At 42.3% G+C, this 13,055-nt stretch overlaps 2 protein-coding genes across 2 annotated transcripts; one reads left to right on the forward strand and one right to left on the reverse strand.

The window, feature by feature from the left end:
* Positions 1–482: 482 nt before the first annotated feature.
* smim14 (small integral membrane protein 14) lies at positions 483–7,163 on the reverse strand. Its single transcript, XM_079159402.1, has 5 exons — positions 7,029–7,163; positions 5,401–5,497; positions 4,571–4,619; positions 4,314–4,465; positions 483–2,683 (listed from the first exon to the last, which is right to left on the reverse strand). Exons 2-5 carry the CDS (start codon positions 5,473–5,475, stop codon positions 2,645–2,647), a joined length of 315 nt encoding a protein of 104 aa, XP_079015528.1. The 5' UTR covers positions 5,476–5,497; positions 7,029–7,163; the 3' UTR covers positions 483–2,644.
* Positions 7,164–8,233: 1,070 nt separating this feature from the next.
* Positions 8,234–13,036, forward strand: ube2kb (ubiquitin-conjugating enzyme E2Kb). The gene is made up of 7 exons (XM_079160351.1): positions 8,234–8,521; positions 9,417–9,510; positions 9,619–9,677; positions 10,155–10,237; positions 10,339–10,438; positions 10,537–10,665; positions 10,921–13,036. The coding sequence occupies exons 1-7, from the start codon at positions 8,459–8,461 to the stop codon at positions 10,993–10,995; spliced, it is 603 nt and encodes a 200-aa protein (XP_079016477.1). The 5' UTR covers positions 8,234–8,458; the 3' UTR covers positions 10,996–13,036.
* Positions 13,037–13,055: the final 19 nt, after the last annotated feature.

The following is a 13,055-nucleotide window of genomic DNA, read 5'->3' on the forward strand; positions in this document are numbered from 1 at the left end:
TATAAGCTAACAGAAACGCGATTCTTATTTTCAGATGATTATACACTGAAGAAAAGTTATTAATACAAATGTTGTATTCCTGCCAATAGAAACCCCTTAGTGCTACACGCTGTTCCTAAAAGTAAAAGTAGAAATACCACAATTTAATATTACAGGATATTGCATTATTGGGTTGCTACTCCTGAGTCCTGATGCATGAACACGTAGGCAGCATTTAAAGTGTTTAATAAGTAACACAGCATCATATAATTTAAGATCATCACAAGTTTTTTATTTAAAATCTCAATCTGCAAATATCCAGTAACTGCAGTGGAGAAAGAAAAAAATATATATATTTTCCTAAAAATGTGGAGTGAGAAATAGCTTAAAATGGAATACCACAAAATTGTAATATAATAAATGTTTTAGTTACACTTCAATGGCAATGTACTTGCCATTGAAGTGTAACTAAAACAATATGATAAAATGAAAAATACACAGGCTGAAAGACTGAATTATTTTTATTTATTTTGTTATAGGAAAAGTGCATAGTTGAAGCCCTTTTTCTCTTAGACTGAAACAGTGTAAATTGTGGTCTGCTGCGGTACCAGATGGTCCACTTGTTCATCTCACAACCTAGTATTGTTTCCCCCTTCATTATACACACCGTCTTAGGTTTTACTTAACTGTCCCCATCTCACCCCCGAGTCTAGAAAGACGTAGGGGAGAAATCTTTAGAGGGCGTTATTCGCCGATATGGAAAATAAAAGAAGCCATTACAGATCATATTCAGGTTCTGAACTCTTACACCATGTATATCAAGAAAAACACTTCAATTTTAAGACTAATCCACGTAAGTAAATTCTGATATCACGAGTGCCCCTGAAAACATAATCCAAGGCCCAGACACACTTTCACAGCCATGGTGCCATGACAGGGGCACGGCAAAGATACGGTCAGTGAGGAGAAAACAGGAAACCCTCCAGCATGTACAAACAGCCCACAATAGACATGTTAAAAAAAACATTCACTTGTTATCATGTTCCATTTTTCTTGAGATTGTATCAAAGAAGTGTTGATTCTCTGAAGTAACTTTGAGGCTGTTGTACTGTGTAACCCACAGTTACATACAGGGTTAAAGAACACGAGACATTCGCCACTATACTGCTCTGCATTAGAGATTTCTATTGTTCTGTTCACTAATTAAACCTTTAATCTAGCTGACAAACTTTTTTTTTTTTTAAATAAATCACTAATTTAGCAGCTCTGGACCAAGAGAAACCAACAAATCCTGTAAACCACGGTAATGAGAGAACCTCCAGATCATTCCCACGTCCTCTTCTGAGTTCATTTTATATCAAAAATGAACTCAAATATTGCCGTTCTTTCACAAGAAGTTGTTGCAGCATTGAGACCAGAACTTCAACATTGGCACTGTTTTCTAGCTCCTTTCCTTTAAATTGGTTTGACATCATCATCATCATCCAGAAGTTGTAGAAGTAGAAACTCAATGCTCCAATCACCCACAGACTGCAGGCCCTCACCTCCACCATTTTAGACCGCTGACTCCGCACAACACGCCTTCATAAGAGACGGCACAACAACAAAAATAAGAATCTCTGCTACTAATAAGCGAGTATACAATTATGACTTGTTTTTATCTCTTAACAACTAAATAATGACAGTACATGGAATCATCTCGATGTGATTAAAATGCTTGTGCCGAGTATATTCTTTCACAAGGACCACACTTAATACACATCTGTATGCCTGCAATTCAGTTCATTTCATTACGTGAAATGGGAGCATTTGACCGTCCAACCGCAGCCCGTTAAACAGATCGGTGGTCCTGATAACTTACAACACGGTCACACAACCAACAGTCGCGTAAAGGGACAGACGCGTTTCCAGAGACGTCCTTCACACAACACACCGGCCTGTTTGCTGGAGTGTGTACTCAGACTGAGGCCTGCGTGTCAACACAGAAGATGGATTGGCTGCATTGAAATCAACGTCGTGTTACTGTGATCCTAATTCATAATAGTATTCGTCCATATAAATTCATTGCGTTAATCATTATGCTGGTTTAAATGTGCTATTTAAAACACTACGTGATATGACATCATTACTGGCACCGTTTATAGAGTTGTGACTTAGAAGTGGAAAGAGAGGAATGTTTCAGAGAGAGACCCGCCACCCTTCATCGCTCAGCAAGCACTAGAACAACTATTTAACCCCCCCATCAACACATTCCTTCATTTTTCAGCTCAGTCAACACCAGAACTGAGATCAGGGACTGACTCAGAGCGACGCCCCGCCTTCTGATTAAAGACTCTGCGAATACCACTTAGAGCCCAACTGATGTATTAACATGCCGATATTATCAGTCAAAATTGGCTTGTATGCGTCTTGAGACATACAAAACAACAACGTTACTACTTATATATTTTTAATTCAAGATGGAAAAAAATGTTATTCAGATCAGTTGGGCTCCAGTGACAGGAGTCACAGACAAATCTACCACAAAAAAACACAGTGGCAATAAAGTAGGAGAAAAGCAAAAGATATTTGAATGAAGGAGATGGCGCGGTCCCTTTGTCACAGTCGCTGGCTGACTGTGCAGCTCCAGTCAGAGCAGGTGGGTGAGTGCTGGTGCTCTCCACTACTAGTCGATAGGGGGCGCTGGAGGCTCTCTTCCATTGCGCTGCAAAAAAGAAAATATTAAGTCTTAACAGAAATATTCTGAAACAATAATAATACAAATAAAAACAAGTTAGCTTCAAATTTGGACACACAATGTTCATCTGGTTGTGTACAGCCAGAGGCTGAGTCCCTGTTTAAGCTGCGGTCAGCAACTTTGGAGAAACCAGCAAGAACAAGCTACATTAAAAATGATACAATAGAAAAACCCAGCCCAGCGTAGTCACCTCTAGCAGCGCTAGCTCCAAAAGTCGCTAAATGTAGCAAGAACGTCTCCAAGTCAGGTACACCGACAGCCCGTCCCTCCAAAGCCACTCCCCCAAAATAATCATAATGAACGTACACAACCAACATGGCTACCGTTAGTACTCACAGCTGTCAAGCTAGCAGCTTGTGGTAGACATGGGTCACAATAATGAGTGCACAGGCAGAATACGTAAAGGCATGTAAACAAAACAGGCAGGAAGCCCGTCCAATCATTTCATTAGACTGCCGCAGGACTTTTTTTTCTTTCTCTCTATTTTTTTGTCAGAGCTTTTGATTTATTGATTGCTGCCAGGATGTAATGACAATTTCAACAAATATAACAAAAAGAAAACGTTGCTCAAACTTTTAGCCACCCTAGCTCTAAAATACAGCTCCAGCTCACGTCACAGGATAAACATTTAGTTCCTACTCTTGGGAGATAACTGCTCATCTTTGCAAAATATGGACCAAACAACTCAAACATAGCAACTGTGTGACTAATTTCTGCTTTTGGTGGACTGCCACTTGGTGTATAGTAATAGATGGTGTATAATAATAGACCAAAATAAAATACTATACAAAACCAGAGCTCACTGACTGTTATGAAATGACACAAACCAAAAAACAATGTTGAGACGATAATTCAGCAGCCTATCTGAGGTCAAGACAGCCGACCTTTGAAGAGCACAGCAAGACAACCTGACGTTTGACCAACAGGCCTGATTTTATGGAAGACATTTTGGGATGTTACAGTAAAAGCACAGGTGTAAATAATAGAAGTAATGATGGCTTCAGATTCAGGGTCTTGTGTTGTGCTTACAGGACAGAGCCATAGTGAGACGTTAGTAACACTGACAGGTCACAACGTCTGCTGTGAAAAAGGGCTATAAAAGAATAAAATGTGACGACGCAATGGAAATAACACCAACTAAAAAACAAAGAAATAAGACAGGAAGTGGTAGTGGCTGCACATTCAAAAATATATGATGTATAAAATATATAATAATAAAATATATGATCGGGAATGTTATTAACGATAAGCGTTTCACCCGGCGCGTGATCGTAGACTTCTATGAGCCGAGTTATGACTTTTTCTTTTTCTGCATGTTTCATCGTTGAAAACGATAAAGTTGACTTTACAAGAGATAGGCTAATAGCTAGCATGTAGCAAAAGAAGTGTCACTATTAACACCGCTTCTTTCATTTTGTATTTTCATTATCCAGGTTTATAGTTTCCATCAAATGGTGACTTATTTCAATTCTATGTCATAAAATCCCCATTAAAGGAAAAATAGCATCCTATTCAGTATCTTCAGCTAACGTACTTCTGTTGTAAACCCATGTTTACGACATCACTGTTACGCGGGCGCACTGTGATCGATACTGACATTGTGGGGTCCGTGAGGTTTGCCTGTGGGACGGCTGCCCCTGAGACTGGATGGGCGCAACAGGAACAGGAGCAGAGCCAGCACCGCCCATCCCATCAGAACCATGGGGACGGTCAGGTCACCGCCTCCGACCGGCCCATTGGGACCCGGCACTGGAAAACAAACGCATCTTTGCACTTGTAATCTACACTAAATGTTGCTGATCCCACAACACAACACATGAAAAAACAACAACACACTAATGTGGTCATACATACATTCCTGAGGGCAGTTGGTGTCTGTGCAGTAGGACTGAGATTGCCTGAGCTGAGGGAGAAATTACAGAAGGAACAAAGCAGATTCAATACAAGAGGAGAGCGGGGGAAATGATATTATTAATTGATGGCCGACTTATTCACTCTGGTTACCACTCTCCTCATCTCGGGTTAGGGAAAACACAGTAAGTCTATAAATCAATGAAACGGACATAAACCCCCAGAGTTCCTTGTAGCATTAGGCACACACACAATAATGTACTGTACAAAGTTCTGACATGCAAATCCTGTAAAAATTCTTTTGTTATTTGGACAACACCCTTTTCTCCCTTCGGGTGGTTTCAAGCTCTGAGCCATCTGCAGCTCGCCGTGCAGGTTACACCTCTGCACAAAAGAGCCAATGAGGTCACCTGGAAACACGAAAGAGTCACAACTTCTATTCCGTGTTAAACGTAGTCCGTCTCCATAATGTTGAACGCTTCTTTTACACATTCCAATAAAAGAGAGCTGGGAAATATATTTACATGCCCAAAGCCAACCTGACAGCACGCAGTGCGACGGAGGGACACGTCTTTGTGTGGAAGTGTTGATTGGCTCTCTGGACAAACACCAAGCAGGAACCAGGATGTGCTGGCTCCGTGCCAGTCGGTAGCTTTTCATTTCCTCCTCTCTGGCTAGGGACTTTCATTTGCTTGCTAGTTGATTCTACCGCTAACCTCTCGACTTCGGCAGGACATACTTATACTTTGTGCCGCACACTTGGATTTCCTGCTTCTGCAACTCTGCAATAAGCCGGCCACTTAAGATTTCAAGCGACAGCCGAGGCCACTCACCAGGTTGATGAGGCGCCTCATAGCATACTCGTGGGTGCAGACGCACTCACAAGGGTCAAAGCCTCCCTCCGCCATGTCTCACCAGACGGCGTCCACCCTGGAACAAAACAAGAGTACTGTCTCTAACTGGACCAAGTACATGAACAAAGGAGAGAAACCTAATGCTGCCTCTCGTCAGTGCTGTCCTGTATTGTTGTTTCACAGGGACACAGCTTAGAGGGAGGAGACTGCTCAGTCAAGGGCAGTCAGCACTGTGGCTGCTTTATCTCGCTGCATGTAACCTAGGCATTTGTAATTAAAAATAAACTAACTAGACCTTTATTGACCACATACTGGACTTCATTCTGGTGTCTGAACTGGTTTACACTGATGGTGCACTCGTCTTTAATACAACACTGATTAGGAGCCACGTCATCAGCTAAGAGCTGAAAGTAGTTTTGAAAAAAGGTTTTATGACATGGCCTGGCATACTGATGGGAGACACACAGACAGTGCTTGGATTAGTCGTAGGTCCAATGCACAGATGTCTGCTACCAGATCAAAGTGATCCAGGTCTATACCAGATACTAGATTTTTTGAGGCTGATAACATTGATATAATTCGCTTTTTTTTTGTCCACCTGCCACTGTGGCTGGTGTATTCCAGAATGTACCAACACTCACTAGACTACAGTTGTTGTTTTTTCCCGCTGGTGACTGAAACAAATCTAGCAGCCGCCTGCATATTTGGCTGGTGCTAATTTCCACCCTCATTGGCTAAATTTCTTTCTTCTATAATACTGCCATCTTTTTTTTTTAACATCAACATGCACAAACATTTGCAATAACAAAAATCCCAAGTTCCTTGTATTGGTTTTTGTACCGTTCTCTCTCTTTTTGTCCTGTTCTTTGCACTGTTTTTGTCATGGCGACCTTTCTACTCTTTTCGTGCATAATGTTGACCAACTTGTTTGCACTGCTTAAATGTTAAACGTAGAACCATTGCCACCAGGGAAACAAAACGGACACCATGTTTTGCATTTCTGTTCAACACACGTATATGTGTCTATGTATATCAGCCAATATATCTACCTGGCCGAGTTATCTGTATAGCTCTGGTCAAACGTATTTATCCTATGAGCCTATATATAATATAATTGACATTTGTAATGAATGTAGAATGAACGACCACTCTGCTGGAACACACATTACAAAAATACAAAACTGTTGAATAAACACACGACCGTCACTTTATATGTAATAAACACTGACATACACACACTTGCATTACTTGACATGGTACTGTAATGGTTATACGTTCATAGTTTCCATGGGTGTCTGCCTGCATATTTCTAAAGTGACGAACAAACGAAGTGGCCAGTTTGATCTCGACCCTGCTGAAATCCATTCAACGGCAGCAATCATCACTTCTCACATACCAACCCTTAAGTTCGACATTCACGACTATTATAATAATTATGATATAATATAATATTGATATAACTAATTTAGCTAACGTTAGACTAGCTCCTTGCTAGCCTGGCCAGCAACAAAGCCTCACAGCGTTGACTGTTTTTTCTCTCGACTGTTCCTAATGAACAGATGATTATCGACAGCTGTGACGGCCAGCGGCATCGAAACAGGACTTACTAGAGCTGTGTAGACGTTGAGAAACCGTTCACTGTGTTTGGAGGGCCTGGGCTGCAGCGCTGTTGTCCCCCGCACGGAAACCATTAAACTGCAGACATGACAACCTACCGTCTGTGTTTTGTTGGTGCACGTGAGCCAACCAGCGATTCTTCACGAGAGACATCCGGGAACTAAACGCGCTGGACGATTCGGGCGTCTGTCATTGGTTCAGTCATTTGATCGGCGTGACTTTGAGCCAATCCCAATAAGAAACGATTATAACGTCTGGATAGTAAACAAACAGTCCGCTGCCTATCATCATACAGAGGCAGCTGAACCGAGCCCCAACATCTGTACAGTTGTGTAACCAAATATTCAGTGATGGATTGTAACTCGAATACTGTACTTTAAAAAAAATACCTACATTATTATAGTATTGCTACTTTCTACTTCTATTCCAAAACATTGCAGTGGGAAATATTGTAGCCTACTTTAACTCCAACACGACTGTGGCGACTTTGCTTATTAAATAATAATAATCCAATACTATAATATATTAAATTGAACAATAAGAGGGACCATTTGCATAATGAATATTTTGGCTTTGATTAAACTTTTATAAACTCAATGTATGTTTCGTATGTAAAATGTGCATAGTAATACATATAGGTAAGTGTAGTAAAAAGTACTATATTTCCAAATCCTTGTCACTCAGTCAGGGTAGAACCTGACAGCTTCCTTCTCTTTATTTCACCTCTTGATAAGCCACATATTGAGAGACGAAAGCAATTTAGATGGAAGATGATATCTAAGCCATGAAAGCAGTTGGACTGTCAGAACTAGTTGAAGAGTCAGTTGGTATGTAAGTGATGGCAGTTAAAGAAACATGTGTTGAATTCTTCCCTTACTTGTATATTTTGCTCCCTAATAAAAAACAATCAAGTAAAAGCTCCATTCCACATCAGTCAGATGTAAAAAGCCTGTAGGTGAATAAAAGGTGATAGTCACCAGTGCTGGAAAATAGAAATCAGATGTGTTCAGCACATGATGAGAAATGTCGGGAAAAGGCAAGTGTGAAAAACAAGACAAACCCCTGTACCAGAGCTCATTAATGAAACTTCCAGTTTCTACTCCATTTAGCTGCACGCTCCGTGTGTGTGTGTGTGTGTGTGTGTGTGTGTGTGTGTGTGTGTGTGTGTGTGTGTGTACTGTATGTTCTGGACTGACTGACGCTGTGCTCCAGCGGGCAGTCGACGGCGACAGTGAGCTTGTCTCTGAAGTGAAAATAAGCGGTGGACGGTGAAAGTGAAAGGAGAAGAGCTCCCTAGCTGTGAAAAGCACCGGAGCGGGCAGTCCTCCCCACACAGACAGACAACGCGCGCACACACACACACGGAGGGAGAGAGAGACCCGGGTCTGGTCGACACAGCAGCTCTTCAGCAGACACAGCCATGGCTAACATCGCGGTCCAAAGGATCAAGCGGGAGTTCAAAGAAGTTCTCAAAAGCGAAGAGGTGCGGTAACGTTTCTGGCTATATATGTTTTTTTTCACTTCGATTCAGCTTGTTTTTTTTGTTACCGTTTTTACTGAACTAATTAAAATGTAAGTGTCTGTAGCCGCTATGTCAGATAACATCATTACCTAACGTCAGGTCCCCGTCCTGTGCTGCTGTAGGTCAGGCCTAAACAGGAGAACTTTAGCTTAGCTTTAGCTTGATGTCAGTGCCCCGGCCGAACCTATCCTGTTATTGTCAGGTGGGTGTGTTCAGGAAACACCGTGGATTCAGCTTTGTCAAGTGACAGGCCGCTTGTTTCTAACGAACGGTGCCGCATACCTGTGGGTAACTACTTAACTAAATTAAACATACCTCGTATGGGCAATACCCGCCTCATAAAAGGCAGCGTAGGTGTTTACTTACGATAATTAGCCGATGGCTCTTCGAGTTAGCAGCTTTTAGCTTGCTAATGGTAACGATATTTTGACATCTCAACCTAAGTTAGCATTAGCCCGTGGCGTTCATTATACAACGTTCACCAACTTATATTTTTTAAAACAGTTGGTTTCTATTAGGGAAGTATTTAAGCCATTTATAGTGTGTATTTTGTCATTCGACTGCCTGTCAAGTCTTGTTGTTGTGGGTTTGTAGTTATGCCAACTTTTGCTAGCTTGGCTCCAGTATCAAGCTATCCACGCTGCTAACTTATTTAAATATCCCAATGGCTCCTGTTGAACTCTGTAACAAACTTTGAAGTACAGTTGTTGCGCCTTTTTAACAGCTGACATGTGTGCAGCTTTCACATGTTTGTAAAAGAATGTGGTTTGACACTTGACAGACGTGTCGAGACACAGCGCTGTGATTCCGTGGAGCACCAGGGTAACGTTACCTTCTCATTTGTCCCAAACTATAGACTAGTAAAAACCAGATCAAAGTAGATTTGGTGGATGAGAACTTCACAGAGCTGAGGGGGGAGATAGCAGGTCCTCCCGATACACCATATGAAGGTATTGTCACACACCTGCATTACAATGGCCTGACAACATATCTACCACTACACTTTATTTGTCATGCTGAAACATTTTGATGTTTTTCTTTCTTCATTTCTTTTCAAGGTGGCAGATTTCAGCTTGAAATAAAAATCCCAGAAACCTATCCTTTTAACCCTCCAAAGGTACGAGCTTCAGTTGTTCCCATCTCAATACTTGCTGCATGTCCTTTTACCCCTTTCTCTCACGTTCCAGTGCATTTACATGCACACTGTCATCCTGGTTTGGAGCAAACACATTCTGGTTTCAAAGAACGTATATACGCTCTTAATCCTGTTTTTAAGGAACCCGAAGGTGCTAGCTGAGATACTCTAGTGTGGCTTGTAAACACCGTATACAGGTTTCTGATCACTGTCTGCCGTGTGCACAGGTCTACATAATTGTCAATAAATGAAAAATTAAAGTGTATGATAAGAGTGACAATCTGCTTTATCTCAAATGCAGGGGTGATGGACATACAATCCTTTATCACAGTAATTTCACATAGCATATATATATATATATATATAGATAGATAGATATTCTATCCAGTGAATGACATACCTGACAAATGATGTACTTTGTCACATTGATGCAATTCCTATAACCGTCTTTCTTTTAAGGTGCGTTTCATCACTAAGATCTGGCACCCTAATATCAGTTCTGTGACGGGAGCAATATGTCTGGACATTTTAAAAGACCAGTGGTGAGTGAGACGCATTGGAACCTTGCGACGCACTTTACTGCATGTTCCCGTGTGTGTATGTCCCTCGTCTCAAACGCCCTCCATGTCTCCGTCCCACCCAGGGCAGCTGCCATGACCCTGCGGACGGTGCTGTTGTCTCTACAGGCTCTCCTCGCCGCAGCAGAACCAGATGATCCACAGGACGCAGTAGTAGCCAACCAGGTGAGAAGGATGTTTTTCGGAAGCAGACGGCCTGTCTCTCTGTACTTTTACTGTTTTTGACATTTAACCCTCACTGGGCTGTCTGTCTGCACCCTCAGTACAAGCAGAACCCAGAGATGTTCAAACAGACCGCGAGGCTGTGGTCTCATGTCTACGGAGGCGCTCCGGTCTCCAGCGCCGACTACAACCGCAAAATAGACAAACTCTGTGCGATGGGCTTCGATAAGGTCAGAACCACTTTGTTCTACCATAACATTCATTTACATTGTTAGCATGGTGTGGAACTGAAACAGTTAGTTGATTTAATAGATAGATTTAATAGGCACAAATTAATTAAAAACGAATCAGTTCAAAGGGTCGACATATTTGATGTTCATAATAGCATACTGTAAAATCATCCTTTCAGTTCTTATGAATTTGATCTTGTAAATGACGCACGGCTTACAATCACTTTTAAAATCCCATGTCCCCCTCGCTCACAGAACGCAGTAATAGCGGCCTTGTCTTCAAAATCCTGGGACGTGGAAACGGCGACAGAGCTGCTCCTCAGCAACTGAGGCAACGCAGCCAGATGTGAGGATCCAAACTCCCCCCATCATGGCATCAGTCAGCCCCCCCCCCCCCCCCCCGGCCTTTTGTTAAACACATACCCCCTCCATTGACCACGGCAGTCTGAGCCTTCTCTTATAACAAGTTTGTTTGCTATAAACTCAACACCGGTAGCAACATGCACACCGCCCCGCTGCCTTTCCGACCCCTATCTGTCCATCACGCTGTCTTTTCTCCCACTAACATAAAATGTGTATCCTTGTTATAAGCCACCAAACACTTTCACTCATGCATTTTGTCGCCCACATCCTTCATTCATATTAGCTCTGAAATGTGTGTTCCTTAATATCGCAAAGAATCAAATACCTGCCTTTGCTGCTGGGTTTTCCAGGGTGAGTTGTGAAGGAAACCCAGCATACTGCTCCTCCCAGTACACCACCAATTACCACCTCCAGCAACCAGTTGGACTTTGTGTCAGATAATTCTCTTACAGACATTTAATACCGTAAAAGGTCTAGCTGGATTATATATTAACTCGACTGGATAGTGTTCTGCATCGAGTGGTGTAATGGTTCTTCATCATATCACATAGATGCTGCACCACCCTGCAGTTTCACACAAACATCTGCACATTAGGAAAAGGTTCACTGTAAATAGATGCGTGTAAATTTGAAAATACATCGGGGATATACTTTTTTTCTTTCTTACATGGCATTGTAACACAAATTATTTTAAATACAAACAATGCCTAGTTTACAATTATATGGGGAGATATCTTTTTATGCTTTTGTGATCCACGAGGAATGCCTCTGAAATGGCCGGTTGTTTATTTTTATTTTCTTAAGATTGTTGCTCAGCCAAAGTCCTGGCCCTAATGGGACAGGAAGTGACGGCCAGGTCAGGCCCCTGAAGGACATCACATGCCACCCTTTTCTGCTGCGCCACAACCCAACTTTTTTCTTGTCTTTTATTGTTCTCGCATGATATGGTCTGCCTTTTATTTTTATTTGGCCAAACAATGTGGAGGTGAGGGGGGTCTGATCGATCCGACATCCCTTCAGACTCGTGGAACTGGCGAGACTTTTTCCCACCCTGTGGAGACAGACACCTGGGAGCTCCGCCCTGCAGGCCACTGAAGCCCCGTTTGGAACCGGAGCCTCTTCTGTCGAGTGTGTTGCTGGAAAGCTCTCTTCTTCTTCTGCTGCGGGCAGATTGTCCCGACGGGAAACGCACCTCAACAAGAAATGAGTGACTGAGTTTGCAATGCTGTGCTTTTTTTTTTACTAATTTCAGAGCGACCACGTTACTTTAAGCCGCGGATTAAGGATCTTCTCGCCCTCTCCGGTCCTGATGTGGATCATTGAGAGGGGGAGCTTCCAATCCAACGCCACTCAAATCAAAACGTTGGCCACGTGCGTAAAGGCGACCACCCCCCCAAACACGCTTTGCTACACAGCCAAATACAATACTCACTGAAGTCCTTGAATGACGTTCGACGTGTCGTTTAAGAAGCTAGGACTCCTCTGCAGGCCTGCAGTGTTTTCATTTGTGGTACATGGACTGTAAAGAAATGTTAGGGAAGTGGGTAGTCTATAAAACCTCAGCCTATAACAAAAGAACCCATCTTCCCCACCACCATATCACAGTACTACATGGAGTTTTCGTGCTCTCTCTCCACTGACTGAAGACAGTTAGCAGCCAGAGCCAAACAAAAAAAGGCATACTCCATCTCCTTGACTTGTAAATAGTCCAGGTCTTTGATAAAGAGCCGTCTCGTTATCACTAGAGTGCACCATTGATGGCTGGATCTATATTTTGGAAGAAAAAAGGAAGAGGGCCCCCGGCTTCCTGGTTCTCTCACTATGTACAATATTGCACGATGATGAAGCATAGAAAAATTGGGCTGTTGCATCTCAGTTTCTCCTTTTGGGTCGAGACTTATTTGTCCTCTTTTGTTTCCTTGGAAGCGAGCATCAGCAGTATAAAAGCATGGTTATTTATTGTGACAGTGTCATGTTTCTTTGATTAAAAAAAAAAACTGGAAACTCACGTTGGATTCTTGTCATGT

Source organism: Pholis gunnellus, assembly GCF_910591455.1.
Source record: "Pholis gunnellus genome assembly, chromosome: 5".
NCBI lineage: Eukaryota > Metazoa > Chordata > Actinopteri > Perciformes > Pholidae > Pholis > Pholis gunnellus.